At 36.1% G+C, this 22,042-nt stretch overlaps 1 protein-coding gene across 1 annotated transcript in view; it reads right to left on the reverse strand.

Annotated features, from left to right (window-relative positions):
* Nucleotides 1–630: 630 nt before the first annotated feature.
* Nucleotides 631–22,042, reverse strand: part of LOC110212846 (radial spoke head 1 homolog) — a 45,312-nt gene continuing 23,900 nt past the window's right edge. Inside the window, 4 exon segments of the mRNA XM_078146312.1 lie at nt 631–796; nt 2,890–3,006; nt 3,156–3,315; nt 19,726–19,797. Of these exon segments, the coding sequence (XP_078002438.1) occupies nt 747–796; nt 2,890–3,006; nt 3,156–3,315; nt 19,726–19,797 (399 nt within the window). The 3' untranslated portion in view covers nt 631–746.

Here is a 22,042-nt window from a genome sequence, read left to right on the forward strand (position 1 = left end):
ATAGAAATTAAATGACTTGCCTAGGGTCATACATCTAATAAGGGTTTGTGGCAGGAATTGAACCCAGGTCTTCTCAAATCTTGGTCTAGCTTTCACTATGCCAAACTACGTATGTGCCTTACTTTTTCTGTGTCTTATATTTGATACAGGGGTGGGAAAACTGCAGCCTCGAGGCCACATGCTGGTTCCCAACCCCTGTATTTGAACCCACCTCCCGAGAGAACTTTTGTGTGTAAAGGGAGAGTGTTCCTCCAGGTTGGAAGAGGGGAGACAGTTTCTAGAACTGTTCTTGCTATATGTGCTTAGCAAATACCCTTTTTATAGTAGCTTGTTAAGTCTGGCTGGTAATCAACAGGAAATTCATGGGCGCTTATAAATATCAGAAAAACTCAGAACCTCAGAGTTACTTACCCCTAGAACAATGGGTTGTAGAAGTCAGATGCCCTCTGATGACCTGACCTTTGAGTGCAAGTGAGAGTTAGGCAAGTAATCCCAGAAAGTGTACCCATTGTGGGTGTAAGAGGCAGGATTTGAACTCACATCTTGCTGATTTCAAGTTTACTATTATATACACTATACCACAGTAAAGATAACCCAGGGCCTTTTAGTCTAAAGAACGTGCAACAAAGGATTTCTTAAAAGTGTTTATTAGCTTATTTAAACTAATTTAGCAAACTGTGTAAAGTAAGATCATTACAATGTTAGAAACCTGGCATACAATCTCCTTTTCTGTTGATTTGTTCATTTTAATTTGATGATTGTGATTGTCTTTCTTTTTCTTCCTCCTCAGCATTTTCTGTTGGGAAAAAAAAGTATGAAGGAGATACAATTTAATTTCAAGCAGTTTAAAATTCTTAAGGCTTTGGTGAATATATGTATGAAACAGTATGTATGCTGTTTTAAAAAGCAGAAAGTAAATATGCCTTATTAAAATATTCTTAATGCATATAGTAAGGACAGTTGGAATTTCAGTTCAAGAAACACTGCGCTACGATGATTTCAGTGCTGGTGACGTAAAGACAAAAATGAACCCACTAAGTTATGGAACTTAAATTTGCCAAAAGAAAAAGTTTAAGGCAGAGAACTACACAAACATCGTATAGTATTTCTAAATTCTGTATGCATCACTATGTAACAGCAATATCTGCAAGGTTCCTTACCATATAAACTAAGCTAATTTTTGCCCTATGAAGCAAGGATATAGCTCTGAGACTTCATTGGTCCAGGGGCCTATGACACAGCCTCCCAATCACCTAGGGTACATAAAAAGGCCAGACTTAGGGCAGGTAGGTGGCACAGTAGATAGAGCACTAGCCCTGGAGTCTGGAGGACCTGAGTTCAAATCTAGCCTCAGACTAGAGATTGACATTTACTAGCAGTGTGACACTGGGCAAGTCATTTAACTCCAATTGCCTCACCCAAACAAAATAAATAAATAAATGAATAAGCCAGACCATGATAAATCAGTGTCTCTTAGACTTGATAGATGTCTCGCTGAGAAGACTCTACATCTGCAGCCCGAACCACTACAGCCGCAGGATGCTATATCTGGCCATCAATTCTCAGCATTACCATTTTCCCAATTCAACTGTGAGGTCAGCCACAAAGTCATTCTAATCTAATCCTGACACCTTTCAATGGTGCAATCATTACAGTCCAAAGGCACATGCAAAAAATCAACCATCCTTGGTTAGAGTCTATATTTATCAACATAATATAGCATTTTAGTAACAGGGCAGCTATGTAACCAACCACTCACTTATAATTCATCATTTTATAGTGTTCCCTGTAAGCATCAGTCTTTGTACTAAATGTTCACATTCACTTATAAGACCTAGAATGTGATAAAAACTTTTGAGCCAAATGGTTTGCTTGTTTAACTTAATGCTCAGATATATAGATAAGATTAAGGGGATTCTCCTTTCTGAGACAGGAAATTTGGTTCAGCTGAAATAAGACTGGTTTCAAGAGCTAAGATCATGAGCAAAGTAGAGGAACTACTGTTGTACTTTGACGAGCCTGTCAAAAAATACCCCAAAATATCTGAGGCCAAGATATGTCTGGGCACCTTTCCTTCCCCTCCCCCAAAGTAAAGAAAGTAATATACCAGAAACAGCCCTGAGTGGAAAATAAAAATCCCCACTTTGGTGACACTGATCCAGGGCTTCCCTACAGCTATTCAAAAGCTGATTTCTGAAGAGGGAGGGAAAAAAGAATGAAGATAGTCTGCAAGCTATGGCCAACTGTAAGTGTTGTATCCCTCAGTATAATGTAGGGTCTTTGAGGGCAAAGACTATTGCTTATTTTGTCTTTGCATTTCTACTGTCCTGAAGAGTGCTGAGTACATAGTAGGTGCTTAATAAGTGCTTGTTGATTGATGGATTGATTGAATGTTTGATGCCACCGCTTCCTATTATTAATGTACATAATTGAGACTTGTAGATCAGTTTTCTAAATTACAATAGACAAGTACCTATTTCCTTTAAAAGGTCAGTGATGACAGAAAGAAATTGTTTGGTTGTGAATGATACACACTCAAAAGGTCTCTCAATTTACTGTTTCCCCTGATAAAAGCCAAGATAAAAGTTTATTATTTAGTTAAGCTGACTGATTTTTTCTTTTTGGCAATTTTGAGTGAAAATTCCATTTCTTTTCGTGAAGGTCCATTGTGAGCTACGATAAAAAAAATGCAGTGTAATAGCTGTCAGAGTGATAGTATTCTCTTAAGAGAATGTACTTTCACTTCAAGATCATAATATTAAGGTATTTGCAGTGACAATAACTAGCATTTACCTAGCATTACTAGCTAGTGATAACTAATTTTGCTGCTTCTTTCTAGTGTCTGAAGGATACACTGATGCATATTATAATTTCTGATTTCATCTCTACCTTGTTTTATGTCTTCAAACATATGGCTTTCTAGAACTTCTCTTGCATTCTCTTCTGCATCAAGTTCACCTATTCCTGAATTATCAGGAAGGTTTTGAGAAATAACTTTTTGGCCAACTGAAATATAATGACAGACAATAAAATAGAGAAAATTAATATAAAATAAGATCATGCCACTCTTTATAGTAAACTACAGGGTTTTCATGGATTTGGGAGAAGTCTGAAAACTGTTTCCACAACTTTAATAATCTGGGCACATTAAATACCTTCAGATATTTGGGACTCTTCTTGTGCTGGTGGTATGTCAGATTGTGGTGGCACTTCAGGAACAGGTGGTGTGTAGAGGGTTAATGGAGTAATTTTTTGAGCTTTCCATATTGGAACAGGAGGTTTTAAAATTTCTTCTTCCTCCCCTTCTTCTTCTTCCTATTTTAAGTTAAAATGCATGTATAATTTTATATACAAAAGCATAAGTTTGGAAAGACACCTTCTCTCCCCTCCCACCCCTAGTAGCACCAACAAGTCGTTATTAAGAAGTAATTTTGCAGTCATAAAGTCTTTGAAAGGAAACAAAAGTGGTAATTTTAGGTGGCTCATTTCATGGTGTTTTATGATATTACTGAGTTATGAGGCCACAGAGTTTATACGATTCTGAGGAAAGAGGTGTAGAAAAAGGGAGGAAGATTACAAAGGAAAACTTTTTGATCTTTTATAAATGCTCGTAATTTGATTTCTAGAAACTTCTGCTTATCATGGCACAAAATTATTTTATGATAGTAAAGTTGTACATGCTATGATAAAGGTCATTATTTTTTCATTCTTTGCTTCAAAAATTCCCTCTATAAATGAGTGGAGAACTTGGAACATGATATTCCAAAAGGCAGAGGATCTAGGTTTACAACCAATAATAACCTATCCAGCAAAACTAATTATAATCCTACTGAGGGAAAAATGGATATTTAATGAAATAGAAGATATCCAAAGATTCATGATGAAAAGATCAGAGCTGGGTACAAATTTGACATACAAACAAAGGAGTCAAGAGAAGCAAAAAAAAAAAGTCATACACATAAGACCAAGAAACTATAAGGGACTAAAAAAAGTTAAACCATTTATATTCTTATATGAGGAGATGATACCTGTAGTCCACTCAAAACTCTTATTGTCATCCGGGGTCATAAAAGGAGGCTAATTACACAGAAGGCCTAGGAGTGATTCTTCTATATTTTGATGATTTCAGCAGAAGAGTGGAAAAGATGAGGAAGAGGAACACATTGGAAGAGGGTGGAAAGGTGAGGAAGAATGATAATTATCTTACATATATATGGTGCCCAAGGAAAAGTTTATACAACAAGGAAGGAACACCAAGGAGGAGAGGGTGACACTTAAATTTGATTCTCATCTGAACTGCTCAAAGGAAGGAGGAATACACAAGGGAACACAATTGGGTACAGAAATACATCTTATTCAGCAGGAAAATAGGAAAGAACAGAGTTAAAAGAAAGAGGAATGGTAAATTAAGGGAGGTATTAGGCAGAAGCAAAACAAACTCTTAAAAAAGTAGCAAGAGAAAAGAGAAGGAAAAGTATAAGAGAATACGATTGAGGGAAATATACAGTTAGTAGTCATAACCATAAATCTGAATGGGATGAATTCACCTATAAAACAGAAAAGGATAGCCAAATGGATAAGAAACCAGCATCCAACAAAATGTTGTTTACAAGAAACATGTTTGAAATAAAAAGATACACACACAGTTAAAATAACGGGCTGCAGCAGAGCCCATCACACTTTAGTTAAAGTAGAAAAAAAAAAGTAAAGGTAGCAATCATGATCTCAGACAAAGCAAAATCAAAATCAGACATAATTAAAAGAGATAAACATACATTTTGCTAAAAGGTACCACAGACAATGAATTAATATAAATAGTAAACATATGTGCACCAAGTAGCATAGCATCTAAATTCTTAAAGAAAAGGTTAAATGAATCAGAGGAGGAAAAATTCAGTAAATCTAAATCAGTATGGGACTTCAATTTACCCACCTCAGGCCTAGATAAATCTAACCATACAATACTGAATGCAGATAGAAAAATATATACCTATTTCTCAGCTATGCATGAAAACACAAAAATTGATCATATATTAGGGGACAAAAACCTCATAAACAAATGTAGAAAATCATTATTATTGAATGCACATTTTATCTACTATAATGCAATAAAATTATATGCAATAAAGGACCTCTGAAGCAAAGATTAAAAATTAGTAGGAAACTAAATAATTTAATCCTAAAGAATGGGTGGGTCAAAAGACAAATCATAGAAAAAACCATTTACTTCATTAAAGATAATGACATCAATGAGAAAATATAACAAAAATTTTGAGATGCAAACAATGCAGAACTTAGAGGAAAAGTTATATGTGTAAACACTTTAATTATTAAAAGAAAGAGTATATCAATTAATTGGTTATGCAACTAAAATATTAGAAAATCAACAAATGAATAACCTCCAATTAAACACCAAAATGGAAATACTAATTATCAAAGGAGAGATTAACAAAATTAAAAGTTAAAAAAGTGAAACTAATAAAAATAACCAGGTTTTTGTAGAAAAAAGCAAATAAAAATGAAATAGACAAGCCATTAAAATTTTTGATTTAAAAAAGAAATCAAATGACTAGTATCAAAAATTTAAAACATAAAAATTTTGCAAACAAAAAAGAAATGAAAACAATTATTACAAGTTATTTCACCCAACTATATACCAATAAAACTGACAATTTAAATGAAATGGATTTATATTTACAAAAATATAAATTGCCTAGATGAACAGAAAAGGAAATAGAATGCTTTAGTAATCCTATCTTAAAGAAATTGAAGATGCCATAAATAAACTCCCATAAATAAACTCCCAAACAAAAAACTCCCGGTACCTGATGGATTTACAAGTGAATTCTCCCAAACATTTAAAGAATAATAAATTCCATGACTACATAAATGTTTGAGAAAATAGGAAAAGAAGGGGTCCTACCAAATTCCCTCTATGACACAAATATGGCCTTGAAATCTAAATCAGAGAGTCAGAGAAACAAAATTATAGATCAAGATCCCTAATGAATATCAATGTAGAAATATTAAGTAAAATGTCAGCAAAAAGACCATAGCAATATGTCACAAAGATCATATACTATGTCTAGACTGGATTTACATCAAGAATGTAGGGCTATGGGGTAGCTAGGTGGCACAGTGGACAGAGCACCAGCCCTGGATTCAGGCAGACCTGAGTTCAAATCCAGCCTCAGACACATAACACTTATTAGCAGTGTGACCCTGGGCAAGTCACTTAACCCTATTGCCTACCCCCCAAAAAAAAAGAATGCAGGGCTGTAATTTATATCAAATATCAGCAAAGAACCATAGCAATATATCACAAAGATCATATACTAAGACTAGGCTGGATTTATATCAAGAATTCAGGGAAAACTATAAACAAAATTGAATGTGGTAATTAACAAAAGCAACAAAAATCACATGATTTCAATAGATATATAAGTAGTATTTATCTAAAACCAAGAGCCATCATTATCTGTAATAGAAATGAGCTAGAAGTCTTTCTAATAAGATCAGCAGTAAAGCAAAGATGTCCATTCTTTCCATTACTACTCAGTATTGTACTAGGAATGCTAACTGTAGCAGTAGATAAGAAAAAGAAATTAAATATCTAATCATAGGCAAAGAAGAAACAAAACTATTACTTTTTGCAAATGACATGGTGGTTTCCTAAGAGAACCTTAGAAACTCAACTAAAAAAACTAACAAATAATTAACAACCTCAGGGAAAGTTGCAGGATGTAAAATAAACTAGCACCAGCATTTCTGTATATTACCAACAAAATTCAGCAGGACAACATCAAAATGGAAACTCCATTTAGAATAAATACTGACAATACAAAGTGCTTGGGAGTCTACTTGCCAAGACACACATGGGAACTACACAGACACTATTATGAAATAATTATTTACATAAAAACAGATGTAAATATTAATATTTAATTAATAATAGCAGAGAAATATTCATTGTTCATGGGTAGGCTGAGCCAATATAATAACCATGATAATGACATCTGCGTTAATTTACTCATGCAGGGCCATGTCTAACTAACAAAGAATTACTTTATGGAGGTAGAAAAAAATAACAACAAAATTCATCTGGAGGAACAAAAGGTGGAAAATATCAAGGGAATTAATGAAAAAAAGTGAAAAAGGGGCCTAGAAGTACTAGATCTCAACTATACTACAAAGTCAAAATCATCCAAAAAATTGATATTGGGTAAGAAATAGAGATTGATCAGTGGTACAGATTAGGTACACAATATATAGAAGCAAATGAGCACAGTAATGTAGTGTTTGATAAACCCAAAGATCCCAGATATTGGGGCAAGAACTATTTGACAAAAACTGCTGGGAAAATTGGAAAGTAGCCTGGCAGAAACTAGGTACAGACCAATATCTTACACTATATACCAAAATAACCTTCAAATGGGTCTACTATTTAGATAAAAAGGATGACATCATAAGCAAATGAGAGGAGTACAGAAGAAATTCCTGTCAGACCTATGGACAGAGGAAGAATTCATGACCAGACAAGAGAGAGAAAAGTTTGGCAGTTTTAATTACATAAATTTAAAGGTTTTTGGACAAATAAAACTAATGTAGCTAAAATTAGAAGAGAACTAGGAAATTGGTAGGGAAATCTTTGCAGTAATTTTTTTCTGATACTAGTCTCACTTCTAAGATAATATATAGGGAACTGAATCAGATTTATAAGAATAAGAGCCATTCCCTAGTTGGGAACTGATCAAAAGATACAGATTCTTATTGTTTGTCTTTCATTTTCAGAGAGGACCAGTGACATCCCAGGGTGATGTCTTGATTTGAAGATGAATTGGATTTAAGAGAGTCAGAGTTGCACAAAGTTGTCAGCTTCACTCTCTCTTCCAGAGTCATTGAAATCCAGTGGCAAGACAAAAGTCAGGATGACTGGTGATGGCCCAGGATGCAGTGGATGACCTTGGCATCTTTGATGTCTAACCAAGTTCCACAGTGCCTGCTGTAGCTGCCTTAATGGCTGTTACAACAAATTGTCCTCAGCCATCCATTCTGTTGGGGGAAGCCCTCACATGCTTTAGGTAGACATCCCTCTAATTCACTGATGGGTTTTAAGCCAATCCGTTACCCTCAGCCTGGCTTAGACTGTCTGCTGAGATGGTTTTACTAGGGTATGGCTGCTGCACATGTTAGAGCTTCTTAGAGCAACAGGTGAGAGCTGGGTGAAAGATGGACACCAGAGGTGAATGAGCAGCTCTGAAAAGGGCATGGCAAACCCAGATGTGCTAGTCTTTCCTGAACACACCCCATACAATACACTATGTGTATTTATGTTTTATGTATGTATATGTATGTGTGCACATATGTATATATGCATGCACATACACACACGTATATATACACACACATTAAATTAAATTAGTCATGTCACACATTTTGGCTAAATGGACAAAAAAAGAAAATGACAAATACTGGAGGGACTGGGGGAAAACAAGTATTTTAATGCACTGTTGGTGGAGCTCTAAACTGGTTCAGCTATTTTGTAAAGTAATGTGGAACTGTGGCCCAAAAGCTATTAAACTATGCATGCCTTTAGACCCAGTGATACCACTACTAAATGTGTATCTCAGAGAGTTCAAAGAAAGAGGAAAAAGGACACACACATATGCACGTGTGTTTCACTTTAAAAAAATTCTTTAAAATTCTTGAGTTTAATTATTATGTATGTGTGTATGTATGTATGTATGTATGTATGTATATATGTATGTATATAACAATTTTTACAACACTCAGAGTATCAGCCTCAATCAAAGCCTAAAACAGGCATATGCTCACCATATCTGTTTTCTAGTGCCATGGAGTATGTGCTTTACAAAGCCCCATTGGAAAGGCATTTCTTATTGATGGTGAGGTTCTCCTGATGCTTCTGCTTATAGTTAACACTGTATTAGTTATGTTAAGCCCATAAATGCTCTAGGGAAGGGGATCTAAATTTTTGGTTCATTAACATTAAAAAAATATTTAATAATGATATTCTAATATATTTAGTTTCTTTTGCAATCCCATGTGTTTTATTTTATGCATTTTAAAAACATTATTATAGGAAGGGATTGATAGATTTCTCAAGACTGCCAAATGGCTCCATGATGCAAAAAAAAGGTTAAGAACACCTTAACTATAAAAGCAATCTAGGACTTCTTTAATGGTCACTTATTGAGATTGACAAAGTAATCTCTATGAAAAAATATCCAAGAGAAGATGAAGATTACACAACAAAATCCACAAGTCCATTGAAATAATAATGGAGCAATTTGATGAACCTACAAAATGGAATGGAAGAGTGAACAAAGAAATAAGGGAAGATATCAACAAAACAAATACAAAAATTAGAGCACTTAAGAAATAAATCAGGGGCAGCTATGTGGCACAGTGGATAGAGCAGTGACCCTGGAGTCAGTAGGACCTGAGTTCAAATCCAGCCTCAGACACATAACACCTACTAGCTGTGTGACCCTGGGCAAGTCACAACCCCATTGCCGAGTCAAAAAAAAAAAAGAAAAAAAGAAAGAAAGAAGAAAGAAAGAAAGAAAGAAAGAAAGAAAGAAATTAGCAAGTATATCCAAGAAATATAGAACATAGAACCAAAAAATACTAATTCTCTATATTATTTTGTTAAAAAAAAAAAGGAAGAAAACAATAGAATTGGAAATTAAAAATTCACAGATAGTATAAACAATTATGGGAAAAACCAAGAAAAATAAGTTTGTATGATTATGAGAATTCGGGATAACTTCTAAGATAGTGGAGTAAAAGCACTGACTTTCTTGAGCTCTACCCCAAACCCCTCCAAATACCTATAAAAAATGGCTCTAAACAAATTCTAAAGCAGCAGAACCTACAGAAAGACAGAGTGAAACAAATTTATAGCCCAAGACAGCCTGGATGGTTGATCAGAAAGGTATATCACGCAAGTTGGGGAGAAGAGCGCAGTTTGGCAAACCTGGAGCAGACCTCAGAGGACTGAATCACAGGCAGCTGTGGCTGTTTCCAGACTTCTCAACCCATGAACGCTAGAGACAAGTTAGAAGGTCAGTGGGAAAGGTCTGTGACTGTGGTGAGAGAGAAGCTTAGTCCAAGCTCCAGTCCCTGATCTTGGTCCCGGGGCTATGGCTGCTTCATGAGCTTTGGCCTACAGACTGAGGGGAAATGGAGTGGCTGATCAGAGGGGGATTGCAGGGATCTCTCTGCTGGTGCAGGATTCTCTTGCTTTGCCCATGTTTAGATCTGGGTCACAGTTCTAGGTGGTGGTCGTGGTGCAAGAAGGAGTACTGCCATGGTGGAGCTTGTAGTGGCAGTGAATAAGAAATCCTCCTCACAGTTCCAAGACAGAGAAGAGTGCTTGTGGTCACTCACAGACCAGAGCACAGGCCAAGAAAGGAGTAAACACTCTCCCTTGATCATAGCACCTTGTAAGGACTGAAAATTTACAGGTCCCTAGAAGTATCTCTGAAAACAGCTGCACAAAATTCCTGAAGCTTGGGACAGTACATTCTCCACACTGAAAGCAGACCCCTACCTTAACAAAGCGTTTATAACACAAGTAATTGGCTGAGATCATGAGCAAGCAGTGCAAAAAGAGTCAGACCATAGAATCTGACATTGGTGACAAAGAAGATTAAAAGATACAACCAGAAGAAGACAACAAAGGCAAAGCTCCTGCATCCCAAGCCTCCAAGAAAAATATAAATTGGTCCCAGGCCATGGAATAGCTCAAAATAGATTTTGAGAAGTAAGAGAAGTAGAGGAAAAACTCAGAGTGATGCAAGAAAATCATGAAAAACAAGTCAACAGCTTGCTAAAGGAGACCCCAAAAAAATTGAAGAAAATAACACCTTAAAAAATAGCCTAACCCAAATGGCAAAAGAGGTCCAAAAAGCCAATGAGGACAAGAGTGCCCTAAAAAACAAAATTGGCCAAATGGAAAAGGAAGTCCAAAAGCTTACTGAAGAAAATACTTCCTTAAAAATTAGAATAGAGCAATTGGAAGCTAGTGAGTTTATGAGAAATTAAGAAACTGTAAAATAAATCCAAAAGAATGAAAAATAGAAATGTGAAATATCTCATTGGAAAAACAACTGACCTGGAAAATAGATCCAGGAGAGAGAATTTAAAAATTATTGGACTATCTGAAAGCCATGACATCATCTTTTAAGAAATTATTGAGGAAAACTGTCCTGATGTTTTAGAACCAGAGGGCAAAATAGAAATTGAAAGACTCCATCAATCACCTCCTGAAAGAGATCCCCAAAGGAAAACTCCTAGGAATATTGTAGCCAAATTCCAGAGTTCCCAGGTCAAGGAGAAAATATTACAAGCTGCCAGAAAGAAACAATTCAAGTATTGTGGAAACACAATCAGGATAACACAAGATTTAGCAGCTTCTACACTAAGGGATGGGAGGGCATGGAATATAATATTCCAAAGGGCAAAGGAGATACGATTGCAACCAAGAATCACCTACCCAGCAAAACTGAGTATAATCCTTCAGTGGAAAAAATGGTCATTCAGTGAAATAGGGGACTTTCAAGCATTCTTGATGAAAAGACCAGAGCTGAATAGAAAATTTGACTTTCAAATACAGGACTCAAGTGGAACATGAAGAGGTAAACAGGAAAGAGAAATCATAAGAGACTTATTAAGGTTGAACTGTTTACATTCCTGCATGGAAAGATGATATTTGTAACTCATGTGACCTTTGTCAGTATTAGGGTAGTTGGACGGTAAAAATTATATGTATGTATGTATAGATAGATAGATAGATAGATACATAGATAGATGGCAGAGGATGAGTTGAAGATGAAGGGGTGATAGCTGGAAAACAAAATTAAGGGGTGAGAGAGGACTATACTGAGAGGAGAAAGGGAGAGATAGAATGGGGTAAATTATCTCACATAAAACAGACAAGAAAAGGCTTTTACAGTGGAGGGGAAACGAGAGAAGGTGAGAGGGAATGAGTGAATCTTACTCTCATCAGATTTGGCTTAGAGGGAATAATATACACACTCAATTGGATATGGAAATCTATCTTACCCTACAGGAAAATAGAGGGAGAAGGGGACAAGAGAGCAGGGAGATGATAGAGGGGAGGGCAGATTAGGGGAGGGTAGTCAGAAGTAAACACTTCTGAGGAGGGACAGGGTCAAAAGAGAGAATAGAATAAATGGGGGCGGGATAGGATGAAGAGAAATATACTTAGTTTTTTACAACATGACTACTATAGAAGTGTTTTGCATGACTACACATCTATAACCTGTATCAAGGTGCTTGCCTTTTCAATGAGGGTGGGTAGAGAGGAAGGAAGGGAGAAAATGTGGAACCCAAAATTTTAAAAACACATGTTAAAAAAATTTGTTTTCACATGCAACTGGGAAATAAGAAATACAGGAAATGGGGTATAGAAATCTATCCTGCAGGAGCAGCTAGGTGGCTCAGTGAATGGAGCACCGGCCCTGAAGTCAGGAGTACCTGAGTTCAAATCTGGCCTCAGACCAAACACTTGACACTTACTAGCTGTGTGACCCTGGGCAAGTCACTTAACCCCAATTGCCTAAAAAAAAAAGAAAAGAAAAAGAAATCTATCCTGCCTTACAGGAAAATAGAAGAGGAAGAGGATAAGAGAAGGGGGCGTGAGATAGAAAGGAGGGTAGATTAAGGGAAGGGGTATACAGAATGCATGCCATCTTGGGGTGGGGGAGGGATGAGATGGGGAGAAAATTTGGAACCCAAAATCTTGTGGAAATGAATGTTGAAAACTAAAAATAAATTTTTAAAAACCTGAAAAAAATTTAAAAAAGAATATGAGGATTCAATAAAACAAAAACACTGACCTTGAAGATAGGATGAAAAGAGATCATCTAAGAATCATAGCTAGGTTGAAAAAGAGAACCAGAATGTGATGTCTCAAGAAATCACCCTCAAATTGCTCAGAAATATTAGAAGCACATGGCAAAGTTTGGGGTGAAATTGCTTGGAGCACCAACAGAAAAAACCAAAAAACAACAAACTTAACTGACCAAGAAACTACGTAGTCAGATTTCGGCTCTACGGTACCAAAGAACAAATCATGTAGGTGGTAAAGAAAATAAGCATTCAGATTCCAAGGCAAAACAATCAGAGTAGTATAGGATTATTTTGTGTTTACAAGAAATCAAAGGAAAAATTAGAATATGTTGTTCCAATAAGAAATAGATGGATAGCCCCAAAATAACATATTCTGCAAAGATGAGCCTTCATTTCATAAACAAATGATAAGCCCCTCTTAAATTTTCAATAAAAAGGCAGAACCCAATATTAGTCCTTCAAAAGAACCCTAAGGAAAGCAAATCGCATAAAATTAAATACTTTTAGATAATAATAAAATTAATTTTTAGGTGACTAGGGCTAGGTCAGGACATGAATATATGTGTGGATGTTGGGGAAGAATATTTCTGTTTGATTTTTTAAAAAATCTTTCATATTGACAATATGAAAATATGAAGGCAAAGAGATCATTAATAATTTGAAGATCAGAGTGGAGCCAAGATGGTGGAGCCACCCAGCTGAACTCTCCCAACATTCCCCTCCATATGACTTTAAAATAAAGCCTCAAATCAGATTTTGGAGTTGCAGAGCTAACAAAAGGTTGGGTGAGACATTCTTCTGGCCTAAGAAAACTTAAGAGATGAGCAGAAGAAACCTGTGGCACCAGGGTGGAGGCCTGGTGAGAGCCTACACATGTGACTGGTAACAGCGGCAGCAGCAGCAACTTTGAGAGCTCTCAGCCCAGAGATGATAAGGGGGGACACAACCGTTGAGAAAGAGATTACAGGGGGATCCTTTGCTGGCGCTGGCTATAGCTAGTGTTGATTGGCAACTCTAGTGCCCATTCACAGTCATGATTCACAGTTCTGGGTTGTAGTTCCAGGGCAGAGGGGAGAGGTGGTAGTTAGCCACAAGGGAGCAGGGGCCCTGTTCACAGTGCCAAAGCAAAGAGGAGTGCTAGTGCTTACAGCTGAAAGGAACCAAGGGCCCTTCTTGGGTATAGATCAGAGTGTAGACCAGGAGAACACCACCTTTCCCAGGATCACACTACCTTAGAAACACCAAAAACTTGCAGACCCTCAGAACTAGCTCTGAAAATAGTAGCATGAAAAAGCCTGAAGGGCATTGAGGTGGCTCAGTAGATAGAGCACCAGCCCTGAAGTCAGGAGGACCTGAGTTCAAATCCGACCTCAGATCAAACACTTGACACTTACTAGCTGTGTGACCCTGGGCAAGTCATTTAACCCCAATTGCCTAAAAAGAAAAAGAAAAAGAAATTTTTTAAAAAGGACAACTAGGTGGTACAGTGGATAGAGCACTGACCCTGAAGTCATGAGGAGACCTGAGTTCAAATCCAGCCTCAGACCAAACACTTGACACTTACTAGCTGTGTGATCCTGGGCAAGTCACTTAACCCCAATTGCTTTAAAAAAAAAAGCCTGACTTGGGATAGTGCCTCCCCACCCCAAGATGAGAGCAGAGTCCAACTTAGTTCAAAGTTAAGAATAGGCTAGAAAAATGAGCAAACAACATAAAAACTTTGAGCATAAAAAGCTACAAGGGTGGCAGGGAAGACCAACACATAAAATCAAAGAAGATAGTGTGAAAGCAGCTATAAGAAAAGCCTCAAAGAAAAATGCTAATTGGACCCAAGCCCTGCAAGAATTCCAGGAAGAATTCAAGAAAGATGTGAAAGTAGTAGAGGAGAAATTGGGAAAAGAAATGAGAATGATGCAAGAAAATTATGAAAAAAAGAACAGCTTAGTAAAAGAGGCACAAAGAATGCTCAAGAAAATAACTCCTTAAAGAACAGAATTGACCAAATGATAAAACAAGCACAAAAATCCATTGAAGAGAACTCCTTAAAAAAACAGAATTGGCCAAATGAAGAAAAAAAAAAGAGGTACAAAAACTCACTGAAGAAAATAATTCGTTTGAGCAAAGATGGCAGAATAAAAGCAGGTAGTCTCCTGAGCTCTCCCACAAACCCCTCCGAATACCTTTAAATAATGACTCTAAACAAATTCTAGAGTGGCAGAACCCACAAAAAGATGAAGTGAAACAATTTTCCAGCTCAAGATAACTTAGAAGGTTGGCAGGAAAGATCTGTTGCACTGGGTTAAGAGAGGAGTAGAGTCCAGTGGAGGCCGTGCCAGTGCAATCTGGGCTCCAGCAAACTAGTAGCAGGTCTCAGGGCAGTTGAATCAGTGCAGCAGTGGCATTTTCCAGACCTCTGAGTCCACAGATGCCAAAGACATTAGAAAGTCATCAGGAAAGGTCTGTTGCACCCGGGTGAGAGTGGAATGAGTCCAGCGCAGGCTGCACCAGTATAGCTCTGGCCTCAGCAAACCAGGAGCAGGCCTTGGGAGCCCCTGAATCAGCAGCAGCAGTAACTGCTTCTGGAGCTCTCAGCCCACAGAGGGTCAAACAACTGGTCATAAGGAGATTACAGGGGGTCCCTTTGCTAGCAGTGAGGCAGGACTTTGTTGTAGGACCCCTACTTAGATCAGGGTTGCAGTCCTGGGGGGTAGTCCCAGGGTGAGGAGGAGCACTAGCATGTTAGAGCTTATGGCCACAATGGAGTGGGAACACTCCTCACAGTTCCAGGGAAAAAAGAGTGCTTGTTGTCTCTCACAGACCAGAACACTGGCCAGGAGAGGAGTAAACACCTCTCCTTAGATCATTCCACCTTGGAAGAACTGAAAACTTACAATTCCCTAGAAGTATTTCTGAAAACAGCTGCAAAAAACCCCTAAAGCTTGGGACAGTGTATCCTCCACCCTGGAAGTAGAGCCCTACTTTAACAAACAGTTAAAAGTCAAGTAATAGCCTGGGAAAATGAACAAACGACAGAAAAAATTCTGACCATAGAAAGTTACTACAGTGACAGGGAAGATCAAAATACACACTCAGAAGAAACCAAATCAAAGCTCCTACATTCAAAGCCTCCAAGAAAAATATGAATTAGTCTCGGGCCATGAAAGAGCCCCCAAAAAGGGTTCTGAAAATCATGTGAGAGTGGTAGAAGAAAAATTGGGAAGAGAAATGAGAGTGATGCAAGAAAATATTGAAAAACAAGTCAACAGCTTGGTAAAGGATACACAAAAAAATATTGAAGAAAGTAACACAGACTAGGTCAAATGGTAAAAGAGGTCTAAAAAGCCAATGAGGAGAAGAATGCCTTAAAAAGCAGTACTGGCCAAATGAAAAAAGAGGCACAAAAATTCACTGAAGAAAAGAAAAATCCTTAAAAAGTAGAATTGGCCAAATGGAAAAGGAGGTACAAAAAAGCTCACTGAAGAAAATAATTCCTTAAAAATTGGAATGAAGCAAATAGGAGCTAATGATTTTATGAGAAATCAAGAAACAATCAAACAAAACCAAAAGAATGAAAATATAGAAGACAATGTGAAATATCTCATTGGAAAAACAACTGGCCTAGAATATAGATCCAGGAGAGATAATTTTAAAATTATTGGACTACTTGAAAGCTATAGTCAAAAAAAGAGCCTAGATGTCATCTTTCAAAAAAGTTAAGGAAAACTGCCCTAAGGTCCTAGAACCATAAGGTAAAATAGAAATTGAAAGAATCCACCAATTACCTCCTGAAACAGATTCCCAAATGAAAACTCGCAGGAATATTACAACTAAATTCCAGAGCTCCCAGGTCAAAGGGAAAATACTTCAAACAGCCAGAAAGAAACAATTCAAATATTGTAGAGCCACAGTCAGGATCATACAAGATTTAGCAGCTTCCATGTTAAAGGAGTAGAAGGCTTGGTATATGTTATTCTGGAAGGCAAAGAAGCACTTCAGTCTGGTTAATGTTTAATGTTATAAAAAAATACAATAACCATATGATCATCTCAATAGATGCAGAAAAAGCTTTTGATAAAATGCAACATCCATTCCTACTAAAAACACTAGAAAGCATAGGTAGAAGTGGAGTCTTCCTTAAAATAATAAATAGCATATATCTAAAACCTTCAGCAAGCATTATATGTAATGGAGACAGGCTAGAAGCATTTCCAATAAGATCAGGGGTGAAACAAGGATGTCCATTATCACCACTGTTATTCAATATTGTACTGGAAACCTTAGCTTTAGCAATAAGAGAAGAAAGAGAAATTGAAGGCATTAGAACAGGCAAAGAAGAAACAAAGCTATCACTCTTTGCAGATGACATGATGATATACTTAGAGAATCCTAGAGATCAAGTAAAAAACTACTTGAAATAATAAACAACTTTAGCAAAGTTGCAGGCTATAAAATAAACCCACATAAATCATCAGCATTTTACCAACAAATCCCAAGAGCAAGAGATAGAAAGAGAAATCCCATTTAAACTAATTGTAGATGTTATAAAATATTTAGGAGTCTACCTCCCGAAATAAACCCAGGAACTCTATGAACACAATTACAAAACACTTTTCACACAAATAAAATCAGATCTAAATAATTGGAAAAACATCAGTTGCTCATGGGTAGGCCGAGCTAATATAATAAAAATGACAATCCTACCTAAGCTAATTTACTTATTCAGTGCCATACCAATCAAACTACCAAAAATTATTTTATAGAGTTAGAAAAAATAATAACAAGATTCATTTGGAAAAACAAGGTCCAGAATATTAAAAGAACTAATGAAAGGAAATGCAGGGGAAGGTGGCCTAGCAATTCCAGATCTTAAATTGTATTATAAAGCAGCAATCATCAAAACTGCTTGGTACTGGCTAAGAAATAGGGAGGTGGATCAGTGGAATAGGTTAAATATGCAAGCACAGTAGTCAATGACTATAGTAATCTATTATTTGAAAACCAAAGACCCAGCTTCTGGGATAAGAACCCACTCTTTGAAAAAAAACTGCTGGGAAAACTGGAAAAGAGTATGGCAGAAACTAGGCATAGACCCAATCTCACACCATATACCAAAATAAAGTCAAAATGGGTTCATGACTTAGATATAAAGGCTGATACCATAAGTAAACTGGGAGAACAAGGAATAGTTTACCTATCAGATCTATGGAGAACAGAAGAATTCATGACCAAACAGGAGATAGAGAACATTATGAAAAGCAAAATGGATAATTTTGATTACATTAAATTGAAAAGTTTTTGCACAAACAAAGCCAATGCAACTAAGATTAGAAGGAAGGTAGAAAATTGGGAAAGAATTTTTACAACCAGTCTCTCTGATAAAGGCCTCATTTCTAAAATATATAGAGAATTAAGACAAATTTATAAGAACACAAGCCATTCCCCAATTGATAAATGGTCAAAGGATATGAACAGACAGTTCTCAGATGAAGAAATTAAAGCCATCTATAGTCATATGAAAAAATGCTCTAAATCGTTTGATTAGAGAAATGCAAATCAAAACAACTCTGAGGTACCACATCACACCTATCAGATTGGCCAACATGACAAAACAGGAAAATGATAAATGTTGGAGAAGATGTGGGGAAATTGGAACACTAATACATTGTTGGTGGAGTTGTGAAATGATCCAACCATTTTGGAGAACAATTTGGAACTATGCCCAAAGGGCTACAAAAATGTGCATACCCTTTGATCCAGCAATAGCACTTCTAGGGCTATATCCCAAAGAGATCAAACAAATGGGAAAAGGACCCACATGTACAAAAATATTCATAGCAGCTCTTTTTGTTGTGGTAAAGAATTGGAAATTGAGAGGATGCCCATCAATTGGGGAATGGCTGAGCAAGTTGTGGTATATGAATGTGATGGAATACTGTTGTGCTACAAGAAATGATGAACAGGCTGTCTTCAGAAAAACCTGGAAAGACTTATATGGTCTGATGCTGAGTGAAGTGAGCAGAACCAAGAGGACTTTGTACACAATAACAGCTATGTTATGCAATGACTATGATTTTTAAACTGAACTCTTCTCAGCATCACGAGGATCTAAGACATCCCCAGAGGCCTCAGGATGGAAAATGCTGTCCACATCCAAAGAAAGAACTATGGAGGTCGAATCGCTCTCGCTTATTTTTACCTTCTGTTGAGTTTTGTTTCATCTTTCTGATGGTTCCTCCTATTGGTTTTAATTTTTACTTACAACTTCATAATGTGAAAATATGTTTAATGGGTATGTAAATGTAAAGCCTATATCAGATTGTGCGCTGTCTTGGGGAGGGTGGGGGGGAGGAAGGGGGAGAAAAATTTTCAACTCAAAAGCATATGGAAGTGATTGTTGATAAATCAATAAATTATATAATTGAAAAAAAATACAATAAAGGATGTTTTCATATGACATCATCCATACTCTTGAAATGAATAATGTCAATTATAGGACAGTCATGTTGTCATAGTAACATTGAAACATTCACTTGAATCTTTAAAGATTTAATATCCAAAGTTTTCTTTCTAAATATTAACTGCTTGATTATGACATGCAATAAAGTTTAGACTTTAACAATAAGCACTAAGTATGACAGAACCCAATTTACAAATGTGATCAATATTTTGATTTTCTATTTACAAACACAAATAAAACAAAAAGTAGGCTATTTCCTAGTTGTTTAAGTTTTTAAATCACACTACTTCTAACTTCATAGTAGCAATATAAGTAGATAAGCCATATTACCTACAGATATGCTAATTATACTCTATTATACAACTTACCATTTCCTTAAGTTCATATGTACCATGCTGCTCACATCCAATATCAAAAATATATTTCCCGGGGCCCACTGGCTATGCATAAAAGAAACAAAATGTTACCTCAAACTGTGATGGTTCAATTTATAATACAGGTGGAGTATGCTTTATAATAATTTCCTCCCCAGACCTGTGAGTTCATATGTGTTGAAACTCTCTCCATTAATGCAGATCGATATATTGTCTGTAACTCTTAGTCTTAGATGCCTGGGACACCATGAGGTTAAATAACTTGCCCAGTCTGTGTAAGGATAAAACTTGAGCTCAAGTCATCATCCCAATTACAAGGCTGACCCTTTATCCATTATATCACAATGCCTCTCCTAGAGCATACCATACCACCACCTATACAATATGGAAAAATTAAGGGAGGAACAATGTAAGTCATAGGTTATTTTTATAAATTAGTGATTATTACAAAGCAAAGCTTAGTGAAGCCTAATTTACATTGATTTTAAGAGTATCTCAAAAAACTGCTTTATCAAGGCAGCTAAGTATTTCCCAAGTAATCTTGACGCCATTAATTTTCTTAGCAAATTCTTTTTATAATTAATGGAATGTAAAGTTTCAGTTCATCCCTTGATCGAGCTTCCATGATTTCCAGACTTAAAAGGTTCTAAATTAATTAAGTTTTCTGTATATTGCATTAAAGTACATGATATCTAAAGAAAAAGGAAAAACTTACAAAATGCTAAATCTGCATTTTAAGACACTTGAAGACTGTAGTAGAATAAGTGATATATAAGTATCCTTCATTATACATTATGAGGATAATAATAAACTTAACTCCCAAGATTATTATGAGAATAAAATGAAATATTTGTCTGGGGGGAATTACTATAGAACATACTCTACTTGTATTTGTTAAATGTTATATTAATGCTACCACTCAATATACTTAATTTTTCTCTACTTATTTTGTAAGTTATAGAAAGAATTTGACAAAATTATCTGCAAAAAATATTAACTGAGTTCTCATGAGATCCAGTTAGGCCATATCACGCCAAAAGCACTTAAAAATGAAACTAGGCAGGAAAATATATAAAAAAGCATAAAAGATGTGTCAGTCTGTCCATCAACATTTTTTCTCAGTAACAATGGAGATGCAACATTTAAACTCTAATATCACAGTCCTGATGTAATCAAATGAGATAACACATGTAAAGTACTTTGCAAACTTTAAAGCACTATACAAGTGTTAGCTATTATATTATGAGATATTACCAATAACACTAAAGAAAACAAAGATGGTAGAGTAGCTAGACCAGATCAAGTATTCGTAGAGTGCTTGAGGCTGCTCAATTTTAAGGAAGTTGAAGGATAAAAGAAAGAACAATAGCAAATGAGTGTAGTTTGTCCTTTTAGTAATCTATGGATTATTAATTTATACTTGTCCCCCATTTCTCATATTTATGAGCAGCTTTCATGAATTATTTCTTGCAGTGTGATATTTATGATATTTATTGTATTTATCTGAGAGACCCATGATCTTTATCTCTATACATTATTCACAAAATATCTCTACCTTCAAAGTCAGTTTCTCTGGCTAGCTATGGAGATCACATTTTTCCTTGATATCTTTTCATTTTGTTCAATTTCCCCCCATTCCTGTAGTTTCAAATTTCAAATCTGTCATTCTTTTTTTTGGATCCTACATATAATTTTGAAGAGATTTTCTGTGATGTATTCCAAATTTCTTATTTATCTTATTTTTTCTTTCATAGCTTTATTTTCTGCACTAATTTAATTCTTATTTCTTCTTTTAAATTTGTGTTTTTCTATCTTGATTCATTATAGGATTTCTTGCCATTGTTCCATTATTTCGGGGGAACCCCACAAAGTAGTCAATCCTCAGCTTTCATGCGTTTAACTTTGGGGACTTCAAACATTCACATAATTTTATTAGTAACCTCATTTTCACTTTCATGTTGCAGCCTGCACATTGACAGCTATGTGCAGCAAAGAAAAAAATGAGAGGCACACTGTGCACAAGTCTGTGGGGTGGCTGGTATCCTACTAGGCACTTCAATGGTCTTGTTCACCCTGTTGTTGTAAAGAACTCCTCATGCATTCGTTGCATATTTTCATTGTTTGCCTTTGAAACTTAAGTTTTGTATTGCATTTATGCTCCCAAAGCACAGTGCAAATCCTTTGGGCTCTAAGCCTAAGTGTGCAAAGTCAGTGAGGCAGCTTAGGGAGAAAATAAAGGTGGTTGATAAACTTCATGCCAGAATTCTGTGTTAACAAATCAACAATCTGTTATATCCTCTAAAAAACAGTT

The sequence above is a fragment of the Phascolarctos cinereus genome, unplaced genomic scaffold (assembly GCF_003287225.1).
Source record: "Phascolarctos cinereus isolate Bilbo 61053 unplaced genomic scaffold, phaCin_HiC Scaffold_726;HRSCAF=1367, whole genome shotgun sequence".
Classification (NCBI taxonomy): domain Eukaryota; kingdom Metazoa; phylum Chordata; class Mammalia; order Diprotodontia; family Phascolarctidae; genus Phascolarctos; species Phascolarctos cinereus.